Genomic DNA, 26,340 nt, shown 5'->3' with positions numbered 1-26,340 from the left:
GTCTTCACTCAAGAAAGCTCGTTCTGTTTTCTATACTCATAAGTTATGTGATATTTTCCTTTGCACTAGTGTGATGTGTGTGGTAGCACTTTGCCAGTTTGAGTGAGAGACCATTTAGCATGGCTCAGTGGTGTTGGTATTCAGAGGTGTTTAATGGTCATAAAAAAGTTTCAAATATGTTACTTTGTGTTTTATAAACCCGTTTTGGCTTTTTTTGTTGCTGTAACCAAAAGACCTGTTGAGAACAATTTTAAAGGAGGAAAAGTTCATTTGGGGGCTCCCAGTTTCAGAGGTCTCAGTGCATAGATGGCTGCTGACTCCATTCTTTGGGGCCTGATGTGAGGCAGAACATCCTGGTAGAGGAACATAGCTCAGGACATCACTACCATGAAGCAGAGAGGGACCTCTCCTCACCTTGGACAAAATAAAAGCCCCAAAAGTGACCCGCCTCCTTCAGCCACACAGAACCTGCCTACAGTCAGTACATATCAGGGGATTAATGCACCGATTAGGTTAAGACTCTTATAACCCAATCATTTCACCTCTAAACTTTTTGCATTATCTCACATGTGAGCTTTTGGGGGACACCTCATATTGAAACCATAATGTAAACTTTCTGGTTGAAAATCTTATTTCACTTAAATTTACCCTTGTCTTTTCAATGCCTGGAATACAGAAGGTATTTCTTTTTTTTTTTTTTTTAAGCTGTGCTAAAGATTGGACCCAGGCCCTTGTGCATGCTAGGCATGCATTCTGCCACAGAGCTACATCCTCAACCCTGGGTATTTCTTAAGTTACCATAATTATCAGCCAGTATTTGAGTTGCTATTCTTGAATAGTATCAAAAATAGAATCCTTAATTTTTATTTGATAAATGTAGTGATCACGTAGTCATGACTAAAATACTCTATTTAAGTGCTTTATGTAATCATGTGGGATGTAAGTAAGTGAGTGAATATGTGGCCAGGTGCACGTGTTGCTGTTGTTTTGTTTTTGAGATGGAGGGTTGCTGCATTGCTGAGGCTGGTCCTGGCCTCCTAGGCTCAAGGGGTCCTCCTGCCTCAACCCTCCGAGTAGCTGGGATTACAGTGTACCACCACAGCTGGTACTGTTACTGTCTCAATTTCAGATATATTTCTTTAAAAGAAAATAATATAATCAGTGTAAATATTATAAAGATTCCTCCCAAGAAAGTCAAGTGTTGTCTTCTAAATCACTGGTCACCTCTCTCAGGTCCTCCTGGATTTTGGGCTGAGTGTGGGTTTCCTGGAGCAGAAGGCCTTCAGGTGGCACCTCGTGGCTACCAGGCAGCTGTGACTCTGACTTGAGTCTCACTCTCTGCAACCCTTGCTGTTGCTGCATGGAGTGGCCACTTGGTTCTCCACACTATGACATGTTGGCATTTTGCCAAGTTGAAACTGGTTTTTAGTGTAGCACATTCCTTGCTTCCCTCTTCTTGCATTTGGCAGATGGTTTGATGTACTCCAGAAAGTGTCCACTCAATTGAAGACAAACCTCACAAGCGTCACGAAGAACCGAGCAGATAAGGTAAATGGTGCCATAGCTGGTGACAGGCCGTGGACCCCTCCCGTGAACACAGGGTGCTCTGGTGCTAGAAACAACACCCAGGTTCACCGTCCAGAGGTTCTGGCTGAAGCTCACTGGATTTTCTTTTCTTACAGAATGCCATTCACAACCACATTCGTCTCTTTGAGCCTCTTGTTATTAAAGCTTTGAAGCAGTACACCACAACGACATCTGTGCAATTACAGAGGCAAGTTTTGGATTTGTTGGCGCAGCTGGTTCAGCTCCGGGTCAACTATTGTCTTCTGGATTCAGATCAGGTTTGTGGCTTTTGTCTCTTGTCCCTCTATACAGATCTACCTGAATAAAGGTTACCCTAGAAAGATGCTAGCATCTATCTACCTTAGGGAAAAGTGAGGTTTGATTCTACCCCCAACACCAGTTGCTGCCTCCTGACACTTTCATGGATCCAGAGGAAGAAGGCCTGGGCCCTGGTAGACCAAGCAAGAATGGGAACAAGCCCCAACTACCCCACGTCTACATTGAGCTCTGGTAGGATTAGCCTTTAAAAATCTGCCAGAGGTTTCCCCATCCACTTAAAATGCCTTCTCTCCTTCTGTCCAAAATAGCCCTGAATTTCAGTTACAAGATATAATGAAGATTTATTGTTTTGGTGAGCATTTTTGCAAAATCCAGAGACTTTTCTTTTTAAATGCAGTTGTAGTTTTTTAGTTGTAGATGGAAATAATACCTTTATTTTATTTATTTTTATGTGGTGCTGAGAATTTAAACTGGTGCCACACACTTGCTGTACTACCACTGAGCCACAACCTCAGCCCTTCAGAGGCTTTTTAAAAGTAAATTATCAATTATCGTCTGCAGTTTTAAGCAATATAAAAAGTTGGCTTGTCCCCTTAGAAAGGAACATAATCTGCCCAGGCTAATAGCTGAGACCTATGCCTGGATCCTCCAAGGGGGCTGTGTGGCCTGCAGTTGCTCTGTGGGCATGAATCTCAGGCTAGTTGTGTTCCTTGGTGATGCATGATCCAGACTCTTTCCAAGCAAGGCTCGTGCCAGTGCCTTTATTAAGGTTTAATTACCTTTAGGTCATCACGATTTGTTGTTGTAGGGCCCTGCTTGCCTATGCGAGGCAGGAAATGTTTTGAGGTAGAATTATCATAGTTCACCATTTCCTTTTAGACATAGGTATCTTTAGATCTTGTTCTCTGCTCCATTCACCTTATGGATTTGCTCCTGGGAGAAGCGAGGACACGCCTGATTGGCCCAGGCTAGTTTCTAATGAGAGGAGTCAGTTTGGAGCCTGGCTTTTATGCTGCTTCTTTGATGAAAGCTACCTGGAGAAAATTGGCCCACCAGACATTCCCTTTGGGGAGCTTCATTCATTTCCTCACTTAGTTTCCTCTGACACTGAGGCTGTGTGGGGAGAAGTGGGGACCGGGGAGGTAGGGATGGCGGCAGGTGTCGAAAGGGCAGGGAGGAGGGAAGCCAGGGCACCACTTTGGTGTGTTCTGCTCGGAGCGTGTCCAAGACTGCCATTGATGCTTCCCTTCTGATTTCCCATTTCTGACTGGGCAGAGGTGGGAGCTTAATTCTCATGTGGCAGTTATGGACTGTGGCTTCTTTGGGGGCTATCTTCAGTGGACAAGAAGTAAATAACTCCCCTCTTCACAGACTTGTTGGGCAGAGGACTTTGCAGCCTTGTCAGATTCTTTTTCTGTCGTCATTCTGTATGGATCCTCTTTTTAAAATAGAGTGATTTTTGTCACTCTCTTCTGTCACCCTAAAATCTTCCTCTGATACCTAAACACTGAGAAGGGACAGCCTGCAGATTCTCAGCACCATGCTCTGCACGTACGCTGATGTCACCTTAGCGCTTCACCTGTGCCCCCGCCACTGCCCCATGCCAGTAGAGCTCTTTGTCAGCCACCCTCCCCTGGTGGAGTTCTGCCTTTCTCTCCTCCAGCTCTGGACTCCCATTTGTTCTGGTGGCTTTGGTTACATAGCGCCTTTCCTCCGGCACTTAGGTCTCAGTACAGGAACAGTTTCATGAACAAGAACAAGGCTGTGAAATCTAGTTCTTAGTGATTCCCTGAGCAGCTGCTGAGTGTCTGTCCAGGGCTCTGAGGACAGAGAGTCCTGCCTTGTCTGTGGGAGCTTCCTGTCAGGGCGGAAGAGCTGGGACACCCACGCCACCTCCGCTCTTCAGGTGGGCTGCCCTCTTGGGGCTTGGCACTAGACTTCATTGAGCACGGGTAAGAGGAAGATTTGGGGCATTATATTACAGGGAACCCCTTTTGCTTGCTGGGTTTGCCATTCACCGGAGCACACAGTCCTCTGATGTGATTTAGGGTAAAGTTGGCATCGCCTGGAATTCATCATTTGTTTTCCCAGTGAGGTTTGGCTCGTTCAGTGAGCTTGTCTCTGAAGGGATTCTTGGGAATGTTCTGCAGTTACGAACAGGTTTGTCTGCTGTCAGGAAACTTGTTCAAGAAAATTTTTTTAGTTGTTGATAGACCTTTATTTTTTTTTAAATTTATTTATATGTGGTGCTCACACATTCCAGGCAAGTGCACTACCACTGCGCCACAGCTCCAGGCTCATCAGAATTTATACAGATAACATGATAACATGGTTTTCTATATTAATCCTGTTATTGATGTGAAGCTTGTGTTCCTGCCTTTAGGTGTTCATTGGATTTGTCCTGAAGCAGTTTGAGTACATTGAAGTGGGCCAGTTCAGGTAAGGAGCATGTTGTCATTTAGAGTCCTATCCTTGCTGTGTGGGCTGCACTGCTGTTAGACATCTTGCTGGGCTTTGTCTGAGCAACATGCAGTGTGTTTCCATTTCTCTTAAGATTTAAGACAGACCTTCTCATGACTGCTAGAAGTTCTGCACCTGGTCGTCACACATGCTGTTGGTTTCGTTTCACATTTCAAGGGTTTGCTGATGGCGACAGTTGCTCATTTCTGACTGACGGAGCCCGTCTTTTCTAACCGTAGACCAGCATCTCAGGGGCAGTCATACTGCGTGTCAGGACGTGTGCTCCCTCCAGTGGCTGTAGCTTTCCTGCTCCAGGCATTAGGCTGTAGCACACCTGCCATGCCTGTTAAGGTTTGTGGGCATGAGCACTGAAAAGTAAAGCTCTTTAGTTTCTGGAGCACTTCTTAAGTAGACTTTTGAATAAAGTGTTGAAGGAGAATGTTCCAAGAGTCACTGAGGTCTGGAGCCCCACGTCTTGTCCTTATGATGTGACACCTTGACTGTGGTTTTGGGCAGAGTACTCTTCCTCCTTCAAGTCTGAGGTGCTTCAAGAGTGAAGGGGCAGGTGGAGAACCAGGTCATCCATGCTTCCAGGTACCCTCTACCTGCTCCTGCTTCACCCTCCTGGCCATCAAGCTCTCTGTGCATGGGAAGGATCAACAAGGTTGCGGAGGCTGTTTAGCTCAGTGTGTGCCTTGTCTCTCAAGGCTGAATCTTGAGTTATTTTGTATTGTTTATATTGATCATGTATCTTAATTTTGCTAAGAAATGTCTAAATGGATGTTTTTGTTTCCAGGGAATCAGAGGCAATTATTCCAAACATCTTTTTCTTCCTGGTGTTACTGTCTTACGAACGCTATCATTCAAAACAGATCATTGGAATTCCTAAAATCATTCAGCTCTGTGATGGCATCATGGCCAGTGGCAGGAAGGCTGTGACACATGGTAACAGGCCACACCTTTCCCTGTCTTCAAGTGTCGTGACATGCCCGACAGTGTTAGTCTTCTTCCACCACTTGGAGCTGTGTGGATGCCAGCTCTGCTGCATGGGCCCTGTGTCTGAGTGTGTGTGGGTGGTGTGGACATGGACGTGCAGGTGACAAGTGCTCACAGAGGAGCGGGTACATTCTTGAGTCTTAGGAGTCCGGAATCTACTTGTTGGGTAAACATGAGAAATAGTAAGATCATAAAACAGTCTGAATGTAAATGCTCCTGTTTATCATATGAAACAAAATTTTTTTACATATTTTTAAAATTGTAATTGGACACAATACTTTTTTGTTGTTTGTTTTTTAATGTGGTGCTGAGGATCGAACCCAGTGCCTCACACATGCAAGCAAGTGCTTTATCACTGAGTCATACCCGCAGCCCTCTCTAGGTTTTTGACCTTTGATGGGATGTATTTAAGGATGCTTGCAGACCACTAGATGCGAAATACTGTTACCACATCCACTATTCTCCCCCTGCAGCATCTGCAGGAGAGTACAGACAAGCGGTGCTGAGAGGCAGGTCTGGGCTGCCCTCTCAGGCTCCACATTAAGCCAAAGGGCTGGGACTTGGCCTCTCAAAGGTTTCAATTCAAGTCTCAGCAAAACACAGATTATTAAAGGCATGGTATTTGGGTCACTGGGTTTAGTTGAACATTCAAATGTCAGATACAGGGAACTAATATTTTCTTAGTTTCTTGGACTTGGAGGGTCTTTGGGCAGAGAATCAGAGTCAGTGGGCAGCTTAAACCTGTACTTTGTACAGGGATGCTTGTTTCCCTGGAGGAAGTCAGTAAGTGTGTCCATGTGTGCATGTCTTTGGGAGTGTGTGTGTGTGAGTGTGTTGTGTGTGTGCATGTGTGTGTGCATGTCACTAAGAGTGTGCTGTGTGCCAATTACAATAAATTACTTTATGTTTTTTTCTATAGAATAATCAATTTAGTTTGGTTCCTTTTTCAGCCCAAGATAACTAGGGAACAAAATTTTTATCAAATGAGATAGTTTACATAGAAGGTCTCATCATCTGATACTGTGACAATTCTGTAGGAAAAGTATTAATTATCTTTGTAGGCAAATCAACTAGATTATACATGAGACCAAGGCTATTAGTAGTTTGGTTATTGGGAAAGCTCTTTTATGTTTTGGTACTGGAGGTTGAACCATGGGTGCTCTGCTGCTGAGCTTTAGTGCTTTCTATTTTGAGACAGGGTCTTGCTGAATTACTGAGGCTGGCTTCGCACTTGAAATCTTCCTGCCTCAGCCTCCTGAGTAGCTGACATAATAGGTGCACGCCACTGCTTCCAAATGACTTTTCAATTTAAGCTCTCTTTTGTCAGAAATGATGTTATATTAAAGGAACCCCCCCCCTTTTTTTTTCTTTCTTTTCAGAAGCTTTCACAAAACTGTTGGTGTTCAGAGAAAGAGCCTTGGTCTCCCTCAGTGGTAGAATAATAATTTCACAACTCACTGATGAAACCAGGGCTTAATTTATCTCCTATCACAAACTAAGTACAGGCTAGGGTTTTACTTATATCTCGAAACTGTTTTGGAGGTGTTTAGACCTGTCTACCAAATGCAGTGTTCTCAGGAGGTTTTATTAGCATGCTGTTCTGTGCCCACAGCCATCCCAGCTCTGCAGCCCATAGTCCACGACCTCTTTGTGTTGAGAGGAACAAATAAAGCTGATGCTGGGAAAGAGCTTGAAACTCAGAAGGAGGTGGTGGTGTCGATGCTGTTGAGACTCATCCAGTACCACCAGGTAAGGGGAATGTGCAGGGAAAGTGGGGGACATGAAAGGAAGTGCCGTGGGGTCCTGCATGTGTTGACCTGCCAGCTTTGGGCTCTCTGGGCCTGGGAGAAGCCAGTGATGGAGATGGGATGGGCTGGCTGTGTCTTCACCAAGACAGTCTTGATCACGATGGTAGAATTCTATGAAATGATATAAATCTCAAATCTGAAATTATTTGAAGACTTTTCTTCTTTTATATACTGCTGTTTGACTGGTAAGAGTCTTTTTCTTTCTTTCCTTTTTTTTTTTTTTTCACAATACCTTTATTTTATTTGTTATTTTTATGTGGATCCAGGGTTTGAACCCAGCACCTCATGCATGCTAGGCAAGCACTCTACCACTGAGCCACAACCCGGGCCCGTGAGAGTCTTTTGCATTGAACTGATTTTCTGTTTTTGGTCTTCTTTAAGGTAGAGCAAGAATTTCAAGACACTTCTAGGCAGCCCAAGTACAAATAAAAATTAGCTTTTTTTTTTTTGGTAGTTGTAGATGGACAGCATGTCTTTATTTTATTTGTTTATTTCTATGTGGTACTGAGAATCAAACCCAGCGCCTTGCATATGCTGGGCAAGCGCTGTGCTGCTGAGCTGCAGCCCCAGCCCTGGACACTGTGTGTAATATCAAAATACTTCCTGCTTAGCTAAGTCCCATGACTGTAATAAGAAGGGAGAACACTGCAGGGTGGCGTTAGAGCAAGCAGCTGGCCTAGGCCAGCACAGCAGGGCAGCTGTGTGCCTGAGGGGCTTACCATCTGCACGCCTTACAAGAGACTGAGCACACTCTGGCATGAAGGGGTTAGGTTCTGGGGACTTATGTGCTGTCCTGAGAAGGCAGCTGTGGAGATGGTTGGTCGGGAGGGCTTTACAGGGATGTCCCTGAGGTGGCTGTGTCTGTCTAGCAGCCTTGCAGTGTCGTCCAGGTATTGCGTATTTGGTGGGGAGCACCAGGTAGTAACTTGGTGGGCGTGGTGGCCCAGGTGGTCCGCTGCAGCTCCTCAGCTCTGCTGTCACAGCTTACTGTCCGCAAATGCCACGGCTGTACCCAGAAGAACTCATTCCACAGACAGGGATGGGCCGTCTATCACAGACCTTCACCAGTCAGTGTCTCTGTCCAGAACGAACCTTGTTCTCTGTGTGGAGACTCTCACACAGCCCTCCGTGACTCTTGGAGGTGGGTGTCACGCAGGGATCACCTTGTACAGAACCCAGAGTGGATTCGATGTGTAGACAAGCAGGGGCGCCTGCAGAGCAAGCTGGGTCAGGCCGTGTTTGAGTTTTCCCATAGGCTGATACAAGTTTGATGTTTCATTTTGTTCCTTTTCTCTGAATGTGTAATCTTATAAATTCCATAGAAATAAGACCTCCTGTGAATCACCCATGCAGCAGGTGACTCACACACACCCTGAAGGGACCTGCTGAGTCTCCCCTTGCGTTTTCTTCTGGTTCCCTCACATCCACATGTCACAGGCGAGGATGCGCCTGCTTCCTCAATCCTTAATCAAGGACCCATCTGCTTGGATCCTGGACTTGTCCAGCTAAACCAGTACCAGGTGGGGGATGAACAAGTAAAAATAAGGTGCTGAGCTGTGAGGCTTGCTGACCACGCACGTTCTTGCAGGTGCTGGAGATGTTCATCCTTGTCCTGCAGCAGTGCCACAAGGAGAACGAGGACAAGTGGAAACGGCTGTCACGGCAGGTGGCGGACATCATCCTGCCCATGTTGGCCAAGCAGCAGGTCAGTCACCACTAGCCAGCTTGCTGCTGCGCAGCGCTCTCCTCCTGTGTGAAGTAGACTGAGATCCTTGTGGAAGAGGGTTGGATGGGCTCAGCTTCCTCTCAGATCGTGGTGGAGCCGTGCTTTGGTAGAGTCCTCAGTGCTTGTCACAGGGCATGACTTCTTTCCACAGTGACCCTCTCGGGTTGTGATTGACTACCCACTTTATAAGTGGGGAAACCAGAGCTCAGAGGGGTTGTTGAGACTTTCCAACATCACACAGCTAAAAGTGCTGGGGCTGGGCTTGGGACAGGTCTGACCAAAGCTAGGTTTCTTTTTCTGTTTTTTTTTTTTTTTTTTTTAAATACTGTCTCCTTTGTTTGTTCTTTAGCTTTTTGGGATTACTACTTTATCTCTTATAAAGTAATGTGGTTATCCATCATTTAGTCAGAATTCCTGCGGTCAAATGGTGTGACTGGTTGTTTGCACAAGTGCAGTGAAAGGAAGGGTCTAGTGTGCCACGTCAGGTGGAGCCCACAGCCCTTGGTGTCCAGGCATAGTGAGCCTTGTACCCCTTGCAGCAGTACTTTTGTGACCGGGGGAGGGCTGCAGGGACTGCTGCGGATCATCCCACCAGAAGGTCCCATAGCTGTCTGGCAGAGCACTGGCCTGCGATTTGGGCTCTGATTTTGTTTTGTGGAGCTAGGGACTGAACCCAGGCTTGCTCTTCAGCTGAACTCCATCCCTAGCATTTTTTATTTTTTATTTTAAGACAGGGTCTTGCTGAGTTGCTGAAGCTGGCCTTGAACTTGCAATCCTCCTAATCTTCTGAGTAGCTGGGACCACAGGTGTGCACCACCACACTCTGTTCACGCTGAGTTTTGAATGGGGTCCTCAGATGGGTGTTTGTCACTTTGTTCATCCACACTGAACAAGTGCTCTTGAGTAGCAAGTAGCTGCTCATAGTTTGGGCATTTGATAAAAACAGGCTGACTCCATGGATAGTTACTATCTTCCTAACTTTACCTCATTCTGATTTCTTGATGGACCTGTTATTCCAAGATCAGTTGGGCAGTAGAAGGAGGACTCTTGGCTTCTGTAAGAGTCTTGGCTTCTGGTGGGATCAGCAGACAGGTTAAAGTGGTGAGGGACTCCAAGCCCATATGTAGATCCTTTCCAAGCACTGCTCTGGTTGCTCTGTCCCATTCTCTTACCTGTGTGCACAGTTTGAGGAAGACCGAAATAGAAGGCCTGAGTGCATAGTCAATGCCTGGTTTCTCTTCTGCTTTCTGTGACACTGACACTACCTGTGGGTAGGTTGCACACGTGCAGCTGCATTCAGAAGTCTTGCTGGGCAATATTGCAGGTCAGACACCTTCAGTAGGTACATCAGTGAACAAGTTACGTGGGAAAGCTTACTAGGGGATGTTTGAGTACACGTGCAGGAAGGAAGGGGTGATTCTAGCAGAGGCCTGGGAGGGAGTGTTTTAAACAGAGCACACAGCCCTGAGGTGGGAACATGCCTGTTAGGGTACAGCAGGCTGGCCTGCTGGAGCAGTCATAGGAAGAAGGGCCTGATGGGAAGGCCAGTGTAGTAGACTTTGGGAACCCTTTAGAGGGCTTGGTACAAAGGAGCAGTGTGGTGATTTGAGTTTGCCCAGATCAGACTCAAGGGGAGATGAGAGCTGAGCAGGAGGCTCATGTGAGGTCTCGTGGTGCAGTGGTACCTATGCTCAGAGTGTGCAAGTAGAACCAGCAGGGTGTGCTTGTGGCTTGTCCCTGGGACTTGTGGAAGAAAGGTTTCAGGGCAGCAAGGTGCTACCACAGGTGAGACAGAGTGGGGACAGTGGCTCTGGGAGATCAGAACCTTGCATGGAAGTGGTCAGTGGTTGTGCCTGTTGGGCACCTGGTGGGGTGAGAGTGTTGTTTGAAATCGAGTCTAGAGCTGTTGAGAGAAAGCCAGTCGGTAACATCTGAGACTGCCTGAGGTCACAGTGGACTGAGCCCAGGTGGAGGGGCGGAGATGCCCCAGTGCCCAGACCACTGTGTCTAGCTCAGAGGTCAGGGATGTGTGGAGATGCTGTTGGGGGACAGGAAGGGACAGCCATTGCCAGGTGGGGAGGCAGGCAGGTGTGGTGTTAATAAAGCCAGGTTTAAAAAAGCATTTCACAGAGGCAGGGGTGGGGAGCATTTCATGGGGGAGGCAGGGGTCAGCTGTGGGTGCCCTGAGAACTCAGCTGGGATGGCAGCACCAAGGGCACTGGCAAGCAATCTTGGAGAAGTGGTTAGAGCCAAATTGTGACAGGAGTCTGTTCTGAAAAGAAGGAAGAAAGAAATTGGAAAGACATTTGAAAGAGGGAACCGAAAGTGGTGTAGCACCACAGGAGGAGAGGGGTCAGTAGGAGATGGTGTTCACAGAAACAATCAAATAGAGAAGTCATGTGGGGGACAGACGGAAAGTTGCCCTCATAGTGTCCTTCAACGGAAGGCAGGGTCAGGCTCAGCTGTGTAAGTGGCAGGTAGTCTTTTGCTGTGGGTGTGGGGTGCCCTTACAGAGTAATGAGAGGGCAGGCAGAGGTGGTGGCACCTGCGCAGGCCCAGACTTGGGTAGGTGTGGAGCTCAGAAGTTCTTTAGTTTCCTTATCCTAGAATGTGGCTCAGTGCTACAGGAGTCAAGTACCCCATCTCTTTGCAGTTGTTGAGGTGTGTACATCTTAGTACTAATAAAAATGGAAAGCGGAGTCCAGCAGTAGGGCCTGATTGAATAAGTTGTGGCACAGACTTGATTGGAGCATTTTGCATCCATTAAAAGTGATATTAGGGGCTGGGGTTGTGGCTCAGTGGTAGAGCGCTTGCCTCGCACATGTGAGGCACTGGGTTTGATCCTTAGCAATATCTAAAAATAAATAAATAAATAAAGGTATTGTGTCCATCCACAACTGAAAATTTTCTAAAAACTTTTTTAAAAATTAAAGTGTCGGTTTTTATAAGCCATTGCCTTGGGTGTTCTTCATTGTATTGTAGAGTGAGTAAAACAGACACATGCTTGTCATGGTTTCTCAGAGCAAACAGCCACCTCCCCAGTGGGCAGCCGTTTGGTTCAGGAGCATGGCATAAGTTAAGATGCCATGGGGCTGGGCTGTGGCTCAGCGATAGAGTGCTCGCCCAGCACGTGCAAGGCACTGGGTTTGATCCTCAGCACCACATAAAAATAAAATAAAGATATTGTGTCCAACTACAAAAATTTTAAAAGTTGAGGGCGGCAGCTACCCCACATGTGTCAGCATGTTACTGGCTGGCAGAGTCGGGCAGGGCACAAGCAGAGCCAGGAGAGAGCAGGAGCAGCTTCCCCCTCTGTGAAGGGATACACAGGAGCCTGGTTCACAAACGCCGAGGCCAGTCGCATCTGGGTGGTGGGTTCCAGGTGGCTCTTTTCATGCTTTTGTACACTTGGTCCTTTTACAGGAAGCAGATATCACTTACCTAGAAAATCTAAGTAATGTTTTTACTGTGGAGAAAAACACAGTGCTGTCCTGAGAGCGTGCTTGCTTCACTGCTGATCTTCCAGTGTTGTGATAGAAGGGTGGTAATGGCAGATGATGAGGAAGACGTGCCCTGGAGAGCCAGGACCTGATGCACGCGGAGCTGCGTCTCTGTCTGCTTACGTGGAAATGTCCATGCTGTTTAATTCCACAGATGCACATCGACTCTCATGAAGCCCTTGGGGTGTTAAATACTGTATTTGAGATTTTGGCCCCTTCCTCCCTTCGCCCTGTGGACATGCTTCTGCGGAGCATGTTTGTCACTCCAAGCACAATGGTAAGTTGCCTGATCCACCTGCAGGGCAGGGCCAAGCACAGACCTGCTGTGGGCAGGGGGGCAGAGCTTGATTTCCATCTTTGCTAGGTCCTGGCTGACACTGGTATGGCTGCTCTGGGACCATGCTGGGAGAACCAGTGGGGTGGGGATTTGTTGATGGAGTAAAAACGGGGTGATTTTCTTTCATGAAATGGGCAATCAGGGAAATCTTTTCTTTGCTCTTTCTTTCTCTAGCTACAGTTTATTTATCCTCTCTTTTAGGCGGCTGTGAGCACTGTCCAACTTTGGATATCTGGAATCCTGGCCATTCTGAGAGTTCTGATTTCCCAGTCAACAGAAGATATTGTTCTTTCTCGTATTCAGGAGCTCTCCTTCTCTCCATTTCTAATCTCCTGTCCAGTGATTAACAGATTAAGAGATGGGGACAGTACTTCAACACCAGAGGAACACAGTGAAGGGAAGCAAATGAAATATTTGCCAGAAGAAACATTCTCAAGGTATGCTCTCTTTCTGAACCTGTGCATGACCCTTATCCTCTGGGAAGCCATGTGCTGCTGCCTCATGATCAGTACGTCTGGAAAAGTTGCTAGTCTCCTGTGCTCTGTGAGCTGGATCCCCATCCAGCAGTGTGTCTGTGTTTGGAATCCAGTTTGCCTCGGTGTGGCCCTTGCTTTGCACATCTCTTAAGGTTTTGTCGTGTTGTCTTTGTGCTCTTTAGCAACTCTGCAGCAGTGGCCACACAGAGGAGCTTAGGTAGTAGGGGATGCATTGTCTGCAGAAAAATTAATAACCTAAGGAAACTCCTCTAAGTTGGTCTTGTGTTTAGTCTCACTGTGTGCTGCAGTTCTCGCTCTCGGGAATGGGGACTCACCCTGCGTGGGACCACACCACTGTGTTCCTGCAGTGTGGTCCTGCCTTCCCTCCTCTGGGGCAGTGGGCACAGTTCCGGTGGCTGTTCACGCTGATGTGTGGATGAGCATCCCCCCTCACTCAGAGTGCTCACTAAGTCCAGTTGCCCCTGCAGATGTCTCCTCCTTGCCTCCTGTGTCTCCAGAGGCCGAGATGAGTGGAGACACCCTGGGTTGCTTATGGAGGCCACCCCTGGAAACCTATGGAGCACCCGTTTATTCGCAGCTTCAACAGGCAGCTCTCCTGCTGTTAAACTGAAGCAAGTGATGAAACAGATGATGTATTTTATTCTTGACATGGATTATGAGCTTTAATTTGGTAGCACTTGATAGTTTAGAAAGGTTTTAAAAACTACTTCATTTTATCCTGACAGTCCTTTGAAAACGGTATGATCACTGCCATTTTATAAGTGAGGAAGGTGGTCTGTGGAGAGGCAGAGTGACTTAATCGGCAGCAGTGATATTAAACTTTTCACATGTGCTTTGTTCAGGGTACTGTACCTGCATCTTCACCTGCATTATTGTATTATTTCATGTATTTGGCTTGAGTGCTCCGTGGATAGTCACCTGATTCACTGTCCTCCTTTTCCCTTTCTCTGAAGGTTTCTGTTACAACTGGTTGGTATTCTCTTAGAGGACATCGTTACAAAACAGACCAAAGTGGAAATGAGTGAACAGCAGCACACTTTCTATTGTCAAGAATTAGGCACGCTGCTGATGTGTCTGATCCACATCTTCAAGTCTGGTAGGTGAATCCCAGAGGTCTTGGTACTGTGTGACTATGTGCTCTCCTGCACACTGTACTCTGAGGTACAGGGACCATGCTGCCCAGTGGATGCCTTGGAAAAATGCTTTGTTGGTGGTAAGAATAGACCTGTTACTGTGTGTTCACCATTGGGTAGTGGCCCCAGAGAATGGGAAGCAGAGTGGTTAGAAGGTGTGTGTGTGTGCTGATGTTTGTAATAGTTGTTTGTCATTCACAGGAGCTCAAGTGTGCAAGCAGCTCTTGTCCTTTGGTAGGCTGGCTATTGTGCTGATAAACTAAACCAGACTCAAAAGGACTAGTGTGGTTCCAGTTACATGAGCTATTCAGAGGAGCCAGACTCAGAGATGGGAAGGGGAATGGGAGCTTCTGGACGCTCGCTGCAGGGCGATGAGAGCTGCGTAATTAGAGTGGGGGCCTTCGGTTTCACAGAATGAGAAGAGTCACGGAGATGGATGGTGGAGACGGTTGTATAATATTGTGAAGGTATTCGATACCAGTTTTATGTACTTAGAAATGGTTTAAGAACATTTTGTTAAAAATGGGGAAGTCACCTAAGAGCCTCCTGCTGTTTTAAGGTGTTTTCACCTTTACAAATGATTGTGAATTAAAAAATGAGAGTGAACCCAAGAGAGTAAATCACAGGGTGCCCTCCTTGCAGCAAACTAGGAACATCCAGGCCAGAGTGGAGTCAGGGAGGGTTGTAAGACACCAGCCTACTTCAGATGGAGTTGTCGGAAGCTGGATGACTGGCACAGCACAAGGACAAAGAGGAGGAGGAGCAAACAGGAAGCTACCCAGGATGTAACATGCTTCACAGCATCGACGTGGTGGAAACCATAAATTCCACACACAATTCTCCTCTCAGTGGCCAGGGCTCATGGAAAGTGGCAGCCCTGGACTTCTTGGCTCTGTTGGGAACTTTATTCCATAGCCATAGTGTAAAGTCGTTACAACTTTCATTTGTGCAGTCAACATTTTGAGTAAAACACTAAAGACTTCATTACTTACGGACAGAGTGAGCACCCTTAGGTGACTTCCCCGTTTTTAACAAACTGTACTTATACCATTTCTAAGTACATAAAGCTGGTATCGAATACCTTCACAATATTATACAACCGTCTCCACCATCCATCTCCATGACTCTTCTCATTCTGTGAAACTGAAGCCCCCCACTCTGATTAAGTAGCTCCCGTCATCCTGCAGCGTCCAGAAGCTCCCATTCTACTTCCCATCTCCATTAGTTCTGACAAATATAAGATGAAAATTAAACAAGTTAATTGGGGAAATGAGTGGTAGAAAAAGAGGTGGGGGTGGAAGGGGCAAATAACAGTCTCATCTTGCATCATTGGGCTGTGTGATAATGTCCAGAGTTGACAGAACAGAAAATAGACTACAAAGGAATCCAAATAGATCTGAAAATACAACTCAGGATTGGTAGGAGGCAGCACGCGGTGCTGAGTTTCCTCGTTATCAAGGTAGAGTTAACAGGTAAGTCCAAGGTTGTTTGAAGTCTACAAATCACAACAAGAGCATGGTGTGGTTTCTGTATTCAGCAGTCTTTCAGTTTCAGGGGTAAGACTCCAGCCCAAACCAGAGCAAGGAATGGAGCTTACGGGCTTGAGTGCCTGGCACACACAGACAGAGCCCTGTATCTGGTGGTCTCACCTATGGTCTGTGTGGTGTCTACAGCTCTGCTTCTGTGTGGACTTTGTCTTCCAGTGGACTCCTTTGATGTGCAGAGGCATGGTCTCTGCCCTTGTGGTTTTAGCCCCTGAATTATTCATGTGACTGGCCCTGTGTGACTTGTGTGGATGACAGTGAACCTCTGGGTACTCCAGCCAGCCTGGGCTACATGAAGGGTCAGATGGCATTCCTTAGAGGGTGGGTTTCACTGTATGTTGCAGTATTGTCCAGTAGAACTCTCTGGCAAAAATGAATGTGTCATGACTACATTAGTGTTATTGGGCACCCAAGATGCAACTCATGTGCTGGAGGCATGTATTTTTAAGTTTTATTTAATTTTAATTGACTTAAATTTAAATAGCTCTCCCTTATAGACAGCACAGGAGTTCTGAGAATGCTCTCTGGGATGAGCTCCAGCTTGGTTAGAGTGCCTGGCCTCACTCGGAGTTTCTTTGTATATTACTTAATTGGTCCACCATTTACAAATAAGGTGCGTGTGTGTATAAATGTTTCCTCTCTCCTTGTTAATATAATTGCATTTCTCTTAAAGACACCAGGTGGCATACTTGCTGTATTTGGTTGACAGAGAGGTGGGGCTGAAATAAATCATCTTTTACTTTAATAAAAACGTGGAGCACTTAGCATATAAAATGGGATTCATGGTTGTGCATTGCTTTTAAAAAGGCACTGTATTCCATCCATTCACTGAAAATTGATACTCTTAAATTTGTCATTTCAGGGTTTTTTGTTTTTTTTTTAATTTTCATTTGTTCTCTTTAGTTATACATGATAATAGAATGTATTTTGACATATCTTACATACATCTTCCCATTTTTGTGTTTGTACATGATGTGGGGTTACACTGGTCACATATGAACATAGGAAAGTGATGTCCAGTTTCTTCAACTGTCTTTTCCATTCCCTTCTGTCTTTCTTCCCCCAGATCTTTCCTGTCCAATCAAGTGATTCAGTCATTATTTCTTAAAAGAGGAACTAGTCTGAAGAGTAGCTCTGACTACTAGTTTTCTGCTATCCTTCTTGCTGGAGGAGGAGGGATTTATCCCAAAGTTGTTTACTTATTTCAGATTCAGTCCAGTATCATAAGAATAGCCAAGGAAGATACTGTTCTCTGGTTTAAAAAAAAAAAATGGGAGTAACCAATATTCTTCTCTTTAGCCTCAGGATACACCAATTTAGAAACAGAAGGTGGGACCCAAGGCATGGGGTGGGGTTCATTCAGCCCGCTTGTCCACGGTTCTGTACCCACAGGTTCAACCAACTGCCATGGAAAATACTTGGAAGAAAAATTTTCATCTGTGCTATGTACAGACTTTTCTTATTATACTATTCCATAAATTATGGTTTAAAATGTGTGGGAGGATATTAGGAAAATTCCACACCATTTTATACTAGAATCTTAAGGGTCTGCAGGTTTTGATAAACATGGTGTTGATGGGGGGAGTCCTGGAAGTAATCCCTGCAGGTGCTAAGGGACACTGTACCTGTTTTGACTGTTGTCTGTGTGGTTGGATTAAAGCTGTCTGGCCTGTGGCCTCATAAAGCTTCCTAGCGTTGCCGCATGAATTCTAAGTCAATATCTCTGTCCCTTCCCCATATGCCATCTAAACACTCATCCAGTCAGGAGCAACAGAAATTGATGCCTCCCTCCTGTTTGAGTCCAGGCAGTGGGCACTGGAGACCTGCTGAGCAGAAGGGGCAGAATGTGGGTGCTGCATGCCCACTTCCCTCTGGGCAGAGGTGGGCAGGTAGGTGGGAGCTCTCCTCTGCTGCTTTCAAAAGAGCCAGTATTTCTATTCTATGGCCACGTGAGGGTAATTGGAAGAAAGAGAAAATGGTGCTTTCTACCATGCTCGGGCAAGGATGAGGGCTGATAGAGTTCATAGTGAAACTGAGTTTCTCCACTGCGGCTGGTGGGTGGGTTCTGCTCAAGCGGCAGGGCTCTGCACCGAGGAAGCCGTCTCTTCCCCCCTCCACTGAGTGCGTGTTGCAGCTCTTAGTGGCAGGCCACCCCTCCAGTGCTACAGCACACTTCTGCAGCTCTCTGCCAGTTTCTTCTTTCTGGGTTTTTGTTTCCCAGATTCAAAGAATGAAATCCACAGACAAGGATGAGTGAGGGAGTAGGGTTTATTCAAGTGTGAACAGAATCAGAACTCCTGCAGGGCGAGAGGGACCTAACGGGTTGCTACTTGAGAGTGCTGGTCTAGGGGTTCATGTAGCACGTGGTTAGTGCTGTTGGTCCAAACTTATGCTACACGGTTTGGAATGAAATTCATCCTAGTCAGGTTTTAGAAAGTTACTGATGCTGTTGATTAGCCCTTGAGTCTGCACTTCCACTCAGGTCTGCCCCACTTCCACTTCCTTTCTGCTGGCTGCAGTCCCAGCTTCCCATGGAGGTTGAGGTTGTCAGATCCTGGAGGGACCATGGGGAGGAGGGGCTGCCTCAGGATGACAGGTCAGGGTGCCTGGGTTGCCTCAAGCCTGGCTGGCTGTGCCTCAGGGAATACTAGCGTGGCATGTTCTGTGGGGGTGTGGCCCGAGCTTGTTGCCCATGCTCCAGCCTGCCCAGGCCACTTGCTCTGCTTCTTGGCAGGGATTGGTGGGCTGGCTGTGCGGTTTAGTAGCCCGGGATCCGTGTCAGTAGTACCAGGAGCAGTGAGCTCTCTCGTGAATGTAGTACCATTTACTCGCCTCATCACACAGGATCCTTACGACATCTCTGAAATATTTCCACTTTCTACTGATGAGGAAGGAACTTAGGTTCCAACAGGCTTTTGTAAAGCCAAGAATGAAAACCCAAGAATGACTTCATTGTCCTTTGCGTTAGGACAGGCTGCTGCATGGTTGGTGATGGTCAGTGCAGCAGCTCACACTTGCAGCTAGATGAGACAATACCATTGTGACCATATTATAGCTAAAGAAGCAGCCTCAGAGTCCTAAGCAGGAGCCAGGGTATAAACCCAAGATTCTGCCTGAGCTCCGCAAACCTCCTTGTCCCCCTGCCTTGATGACAGCATCATCTCCAACTACTGCCTCCAATAAGCTCCTAGTGTCTTCTGTTAACTCCCAGCACAGGGCTAGGGAAACTATGCAGTGCCACCAACCGCTGTCTGCCCTGTGCTGCCTCGGTGCCCTTAGCCTTTTTCTCTTCTCCTGGGTCCCTCCCAGTTTCCCTCGCCTGCCCTGCACCAGCTCCTCCGTCCACAGGCCCTGCCCTCTTCTCTGTCACAGACAGCTGGTCACTACTGCTCCCAACACCAGGAAGGGAGGCTCCTCTGGGAAGCCCGTCCTCAGTGGTGGAGTACACATCACCATCCAGTGGCTCACACAGTCCAAGGCTGAGTGTGTACTGGGTACACAGCTCTGGGGAAGGGGACAGGGCAGTGTCACAACAGTCAGTGGGCACTTCAGGTGGAGCTTTCCAGGAGTCTGTCCTCCTGGCACGTCCTGTGTATTCTTCAGACCTCACTTCCCAGCAAAGTCAACCCACTTTTTGCAGAGAGGAAAGAGATCCTCCTGGCGAGCGAGTGTCCAGTCTTCCTCTTCTTTGCCTCAAGCCGCTGCCCTCTCCTTGTTCTCCTGCCTTCTTCCTCGTCCTCTTGTGTCTGCTTCCCCATCTTCACACCCTCTGTTCTGTCTTGAGTTTTCCTTTACGTGCTCATTAGGTGGCCATTATGCACTCGTTGCAGCAAACCCAGGAAGGTGGGCTCTCTGCCTCCTCTCCTGCTGGCTCAGACAGCCCAGGTCCACACTACGAACAAGGGGACCTTCTTGCCATTGTTTTCTCAATTGCTGGTCTCCCCCTATTTTTACTGTACAACTTCCAAAAAAAGGAGGGGGAAAAAGGTCTCAGAAGTTTGTTCTGACTGTTCTGCATAGTCGTTTCCCTCTTGGTTCCTGTCCACAGGAGTGTCCCTTGCCCTCTTTTTTATTTTTAGTTTCTGAGAGAGAGAGAGAGAGTTGGTACTGAGGATGAAACCCTGGGTTGCTGTTCTGCTGAGCAACATCCCCAGCCCTTTTTATTTTGAGACAGAGTCTCACTAAGTTGCTTAGGGCTTCACTAATTTGCTGAAGCTGACATCAAATTTGTGATCCTTCTTCCTCGGCCTCCTGAACTATTGGGATTATAAGCATGTGCCATCATGCCTGGCTCTCTTGCCCTCTTAAGCAGAAAAGCGGTGTCCCTTCCTGAGTCCTCAGGGACTGTGGAGCCCCCTCTTCCTTCTAAGCTTCCCATCATCAGCTTCCTCTCTCGTCTTCTCTCTCAGTCGCTCATGTTGCCTTGTTCTCCCTTCTCTGCTTCCTGCCTCTGTCCCTTGATGTGTGACAGGTTATTGCATGCATGGGTGATTCTGTCCCTGACCGTGTGGTCCAGTCACCCGCCTGTCTCATTCTCTTTTCCATCCCCCTTGCAGACGTGGGGCTTGACCTGCTTAGCCTCGAACACAACACTAGCCTAGCTACCTTCTCCAAGGCCTCGTCTCCCTGTTCACTAGCTCCACATTTAACAGGAGGATCTTCCAGAACCCCAGCTTTAGCGGCAGCTCCTTCCCCTGCCTTGTGAGCCCTGTCTCACCACCTTCCTTTGTGGCGTGGGGGCCCTGCCCCTGTACAGTCCACCTCCTCTTCATCTGAGCTCTTTTGACCGTGCTCAGCAGTATGGGCAGCAGCAACAGCCCTGCAGCTCCTGCAGGCTCCAGGCCAAGCCCTGAGCTCAGGCTTTGCTCTCTAGTCCCTCTGTCACGTGAGGAGGCCAAGGCCCCAATCCACCCAAGGAGAGAGTGGTGGAGCCTGCACTGATGCCCAGTCTCTGAGCAGAGCTCTAACCTGCTGTTGTCCACTCTTGGCCTTTGTTCTATGCTCTGTGCCCTGGGCCCGTGCTTCTTGTCTCTTGTGTCCCATGCGGTGATGGAGGGCCACAGGGAGGGATGGGGCCAGGCCTAGGCACAACGGAGTGGGCAGTGCTGATTGAGAAGCAGTGCGGAGAAGTCTGGACTCCTTGAGGGGCTGTGACCAGGCAAGCACAGGGCCTCCCGTGTCGTACTGCTGCTTTGTCTCAGCTGTGGTTTTGGTGGGTCATGAAGTAACAGAAGGCTCTAGTCTTTGCCTGTTTCAGGGCCTTTTCACATTTGGGATGTGTTGGAATTGAAAATAAGATTCTGATTCCATCCGTGATGCCAGAGACCCAGCCATGGGGGAGAGCGAAACCCTGACCTCTCTCCTTTTTGTTTCCTGATGTCACCTCACATCCTCTCCCCGCTGTGCTTTGCCCTGCGTGTGTGTCCATCCTTGGGGAGGGCTGGCCCCTGTGAGGCTGTGCAAGGTGAGCTGACTCCAGTGTTCAGCCGAAGGAGGGGTCGTGAGGCTAGTGCTTCCTGCCAGGCCTCCCCAGGTCTGTGCTTGTGTGCAGTGTGGAGGGCGTGGGACCGGTGACTTGGCATGCTCAGTCCCTGGGTATTCTGGGGTCAGCACGGAGGCCACTGCCTGGCTCCCAGCCATGGGTGGCCTGTGAGGAACACACGGGAGCCTGGGAGTACTGGGGGGCCCATCTCCTCTCTCTCAGAGCTTGTCATCTTGCCCTGCCTGGCCTCTTGTGGTGTTTGTTTCCTAAGTTCTCAGTAAGCCAGTGAGCAGGAGTGGGTCCCCACCCATATGTCAGGGGCTTAGTGTGTGGAGACCCCCAAATGACCTGAGTTCCAGGAGCTGAGGTACCATTGGCACCTCCTTCTGCACAGTTGCATCCATACCTTGTAGCACCTGCCTTGAGCTGCTGGAGAACCTGGTGGTGCCCCCGTGGGGGCAGGCAGTGGGGAAGTATGGACATTTGTGGGCCAGCCCAGTAAATGAGCACAGTATCTATTTCTGCTTAGAAAAGTGACAGTTCTCTAAGTGTCAAGTGTCAAGGAAAGGGTTGTGTGTCTATCTTTTTTATGCAAAGTCTTCACATAGCTACCTGGTGTTGGACTACGATGAACATCAAAGATGTTTCTCTGTAATCAGTTGTGTTATGTTTGGTTCTAGGAATGTTCCGGCGAATCACAGCTGCTGCCACAAGACTCTTCACCAGTGACGGCTGTGAGGGCAGTTTCTACAGCCTGGAGGGCCTGAACGGGCGTGTGCGCTCCATGGTGCCCACGCACCCAGCCCTGGTGTTACTCTGGTGTCAGATCCTGTTGCTCGTCAATCACACAGACCACCGCTGGTGGGCAGAAGTGCAGCAGACACCCAAGTAGGTGCATGTCCCTGAGCTTAGGGTGTGGCCTGATGCTAGTGGGTGGCTGCAGCCCCGGCAGAGGCCCTTTCATGTCCATGCTCTGTGAGGCTCTGAGGGCTTTTGGCCGCAGGCTGGTCTTTCCTTGCAGGCTCTGTGTTGTGGGGATGTGCTGACCACAGGTGTTCAGAGTAGCAACTGCTTTTTCAGTATGATTTTCTTCTTCTTTTAAATTTTTGTACTTGTAGATGAACAGCATGCCTTTGTTTATGTGTTTAATTTTTTGTGGTGCTGAGGATTGGACCCAGTGCCCAACACATGCTAGGCAAGTGCTCTGCCACTGAGCCCCAGCCCCAGCCCATGGTTTTCTTTGACAAGCTCTCCAACACTGTTCCATCTGCCGGGTTGCTCTTGCCAGGCAGTGTCCCTCCTGCTAGGTCCTGTCACTCGAATTGGTTCCATAACCAGGCATGTTGCAATGTCTTAACTTCATTATGAGTGAAATGTGGTTCTGCTTATTCTTAGATAATGAAGTAATTATTTAGCAAATTTCAAAGCTATTTGGAAATATCTTATTTTTTTTTATCATTCAAAAAAACTAAGTTTCTGATTGTGGGTGGCCTCTTTTTGCAAAAAGTATTTAGCTTTAAGCCTCAGTGTTCAGGTGCTTCCTCCCTCACACATCTGAACGTGCTTGGACATAAAGCTGTGAGCCCTGCTGAGTCCTCAGCACAGTCTCTGTAAGACGCAGGAAGAGTGCAAGTGTGGTCCTCTGCCTGGCTCGGAGGCCCCAGGCTGCCATCCAGGCCCTCCAGCTCGGCCTCCCTGTTGAGAGGCTTGATGGCCCTTCTGTTCTGTGTCGTGGGGTCTGCAAAGGAAAAAGAGACGCCACTTCCCACCCACGTGCTCATCACTCAGCGGGGGAGACAGACCCATGACAGCATCTGAAATGTTCGAAGGATGTCTTAGACCTGCTGCAGTAACTGAACACTAAGAGCCAGCAGACAGGAAGCCAGGGTTGCTGGGTTTTGTGCTTCTTAAACATGTGTGCGCTTCGGGTAGGGACTGAATAGGGCAAGAATCAGAGGCAGTATCTGGCCAAGGCCTGGGAATCTGTTTCCACCAGACTTCTGACAGTGCAGTGCTGCCGATCCCTGGACCCGCTGAGCAGGAGGGGTGCCTCAACGACACGACAGTGCAGTCCTCAGACACCTCTCTCCACCAGGCCCAATGACCAGGGCCCCAAGAGCCTTTTAACAGGTTCTCAGGAGAACCCAGTAGGAACACCCAGGATTGAGACGTACTGGGCGAGGTGGAGGGGCAGAGCCTGGGTTAGCTGTGGGTGAGGTGGCGTGGGTTTGGGGGAGGCAGGAAGAAAGTGAGGTGTCCACAGCCCGTCCAGCCCTGCTTCTCCCCGTTGGTGGTCAGCAGATGGGGCAGGAAGCACACTGTAGTTTGTTCAGAGGAGATGGCAGCCTGAACCTAGCTGATGGTGAGCAGGCACCCCTTCCACCCCTTCCACTAGGGCTCCTGAGACCCATTGCCACATTAGGTGGAAAGGAACAGGCAGGACAAGCCAGTGCCCTTTTAAGATGCAGGTGATGTTGTGGTCCCTGGGTCCCAGTCAGCCAGAAAGGACATTGCTGGGCAGTTAGAAATGTGAAGGCAAGGCTGGGAGGTGCTCTCAGGAGGCATCTGCTCAGGGGCTCAGTGTGGCCTGCCCTGAAGGACACTTGCTCTCACGTGGCCTGGGTGTGCAGTGTGTGGGTCTCCTGGGAGCAGGTGTGGTGCTTGTGTGGGCTGTGGTGTGGTGTGGTGTGGTGTGGTGAGGTCAGCTCAGCACACATGTGAGAGCATGCTCATGAACTCTGTGCTGTGTCTCGTTGAAGGAAGAGCATGTGGCTGTTCAGTGGCTCCTTCCAACTTTTCTGTTAGTTCAAAGTTTTCAAAATAAAAATTGAGGAGAGAAGATGATGAGAGAAGGGACCTCTTAGCAATGGTAAGCAGCTCTCTGGCTTGCTTTAGAGGGGAGCAGAGCCACGAGCAGCAGGGTCACCAGAGAGGACTTCCAGTGAGAAAAGCAGTGGCATGGGTGATCCAGGGTGACAGGTTTGAGCCCATAGAAGAGGGTCATCTTTGAGATGGCAAGACTGGGTGGGTCTAGGCACAAATGTTAGTTGATTGTGCTTACTTATTGCTAGTGTTTTAGAGTTGAATTTTACGGTTTTTTGTCCCTTGCCCTCCAGATACTAATAAAGACAGATTGTCCCTTCAGTATGACAGCAAAGCTGTCACTGCTGGGTTCTTAGCCCAGCATGCCTTCCTAGGGCACCCTGCCCTGGCTTCTCTTTATTGAGTTAGGTCTCTGTCTGCTCTCACGCCAGCCTGTGCCCCTTCTGTGGAAGTGTCAGGGCTATACTTAGACCTGTGTTCATGTTAGTATCTGTATCCCCCTCTAGACCGTGAGCCCCAGCAGGGCAGGACCTGTTTCTGGGTTTGAACCCCCCATGTATCCCCAGCAGAACCTGAGTCAGTGACCCTAGGAGCAGAAGCAGTCATGGTTACTGGTAGAGCCCTTCTGCATGTAGGTGGACAGTCACTGTCTGGTGCCCACATTCTGGGTGGGGACTGCTTTCCAGGAAGGGTACCACTTGTCCAGCGTGTGGCAATGCACAGGAACCCCCATTCTACCGTTTTCCTTGTCACTGGCTAGACTGTCGATCCTGATATACTATATTTTGTTGCTTCAACACAGTTTTCTCTGGCCCTCCTTCTCCCTTGATTGGGCAGTTGGGCTGCTGTGCAGCTCTTAGGCCACATGGTAGTGTGGCTCCAGGAAGTCCCCACATGAGCTCTGCTCTCTACCTTCCTTTCAGGACTCTGTCACCATGGATTTGATTATTTTTTATCTGTCTCACTTTTGACTGAACTGTGAGAGTCCTGACCCCACTGTGGCTCATGTGGGAGTGGTGTTGGGTCACAGTCCACACATGGGCCACTTCCAGCTCGAGTGCACAGGTGCTGTCAGCCTGGATTTGCGGCCCACGTGTGCCAGCAGCACTGTTTGGGGACTTGCACTGCTACAGATTGGGGGTAAATTTGTTTGATCTTGGGCCTCCTAAGCATCTGCTGCCAGCTGTCTGAATCACAAATGCCGGCTGCTCTCCTTCGGAGGGTGTTGTGGCTTGTGAGTTTAAGTCATGTGGAGCCACTGCAGAAGGGTGGGTTTTGAATTTGACAGTTTTTTGACGTGACTTAGAGTAAAATGCCCTCTTTTGTACCAGCTGTAGTCAGGTAACAAGCACAACCATCACTTCAAGCAGGTCCCTCTTGTCCTTTTGTAGGCCCCCTCCTGCTTTCCCTGGTGACTGCTGATGCACACCTGTCCCTCTAGCCTGGCACAGAATTCCCTGGACATGGAGATCTCACTGTGTGGTCTTTTGAGTGTGGCTTCTCGGGGGGAAAAACTGAAGTGGCCATTAAATTTTTTTATCTGTAGAATGTTTTATACTGGTTGTCTTCTAAATCCTGAGGGGCTTACAGGAAAAGTTGACAATTGCAGAATGTTCTTGCCCTCATGGAACCCCCATCCACACTGAGCCTTGGCAGGACACGGCACAGGCTTTTTGCTACCCTGGGAAGGGTGTGGTCCCTGGTCAAGCATTGAAGTCAGAGCAGCAGTTTGGGAGTGTGCCAACATGGTGTTTTAAATATTTTGGCTAGAGTTAAGAACCTCAAGTTTATAATTCCCATTTGTTTAGAAAGAAAAAGATGTAGTGAGAAATAAATGTGAAGTGAAATTACCCATTAGTGGAATGAAATGCTTTTAAACGTGTTCCCACATTAGCACACGCACTGTGGACGGACTCAGAGTAGTGCTGTTCTGTTGGGAAATGGGCAATAAAATACAGAAACGGATGGTGTCCCCTTGGGCAGTCAACAGTATGTGTGGCAGGTGGGAGATTTCAGCCCAAGTGCTGCTGAATGTGCAGCTTTTTGGTGGGTCCTGCCTTTTGGTCCAGCATTTAATCTTCTGCCTGCTAAAGCCTCTGTGTCATTTAGTCTTTCTTTTTTACTTAGGTGCTTATTGTCGCCTAGGTCTGGATTACTGAAAGTGTCTGTTTCACTCAGTGTCTAGAATG

General features: G+C 48.2%; 1 protein-coding gene across 1 annotated transcript in view; it reads left to right on the top strand.

Annotated features, from left to right (window-relative positions):
- The window catches only part of Htt (huntingtin), a 136,566-nt gene that overhangs the window by 76,141 nt on the left and 34,085 nt on the right, over nucleotides 1-26,340 (top strand). Inside the window, exons 32-41 of the mRNA XM_026395204.2 lie at nucleotides 1,470-1,548; nucleotides 1,683-1,844; nucleotides 4,229-4,284; nucleotides 5,102-5,250; nucleotides 6,914-7,050; nucleotides 8,698-8,814; nucleotides 12,490-12,612; nucleotides 12,874-13,109; nucleotides 14,123-14,265; nucleotides 22,009-22,216. Coding sequence (XP_026250989.2) covers nucleotides 1,470-1,548; nucleotides 1,683-1,844; nucleotides 4,229-4,284; nucleotides 5,102-5,250; nucleotides 6,914-7,050; nucleotides 8,698-8,814; nucleotides 12,490-12,612; nucleotides 12,874-13,109; nucleotides 14,123-14,265; nucleotides 22,009-22,216 — 1,410 coding nt within the window. The remainder of the gene's footprint in view (nucleotides 1-1,469; nucleotides 1,549-1,682; nucleotides 1,845-4,228; nucleotides 4,285-5,101; nucleotides 5,251-6,913; nucleotides 7,051-8,697; nucleotides 8,815-12,489; nucleotides 12,613-12,873; nucleotides 13,110-14,122; nucleotides 14,266-22,008; nucleotides 22,217-26,340) is intronic.

This window comes from Urocitellus parryii, chromosome 10 (assembly GCF_045843805.1).
Source record: "Urocitellus parryii isolate mUroPar1 chromosome 10, mUroPar1.hap1, whole genome shotgun sequence".
Lineage (NCBI taxonomy): Eukaryota > Metazoa > Chordata > Mammalia > Rodentia > Sciuridae > Urocitellus > Urocitellus parryii.
This window is presented reverse-complemented; position numbering and strand designations above follow the sequence as displayed.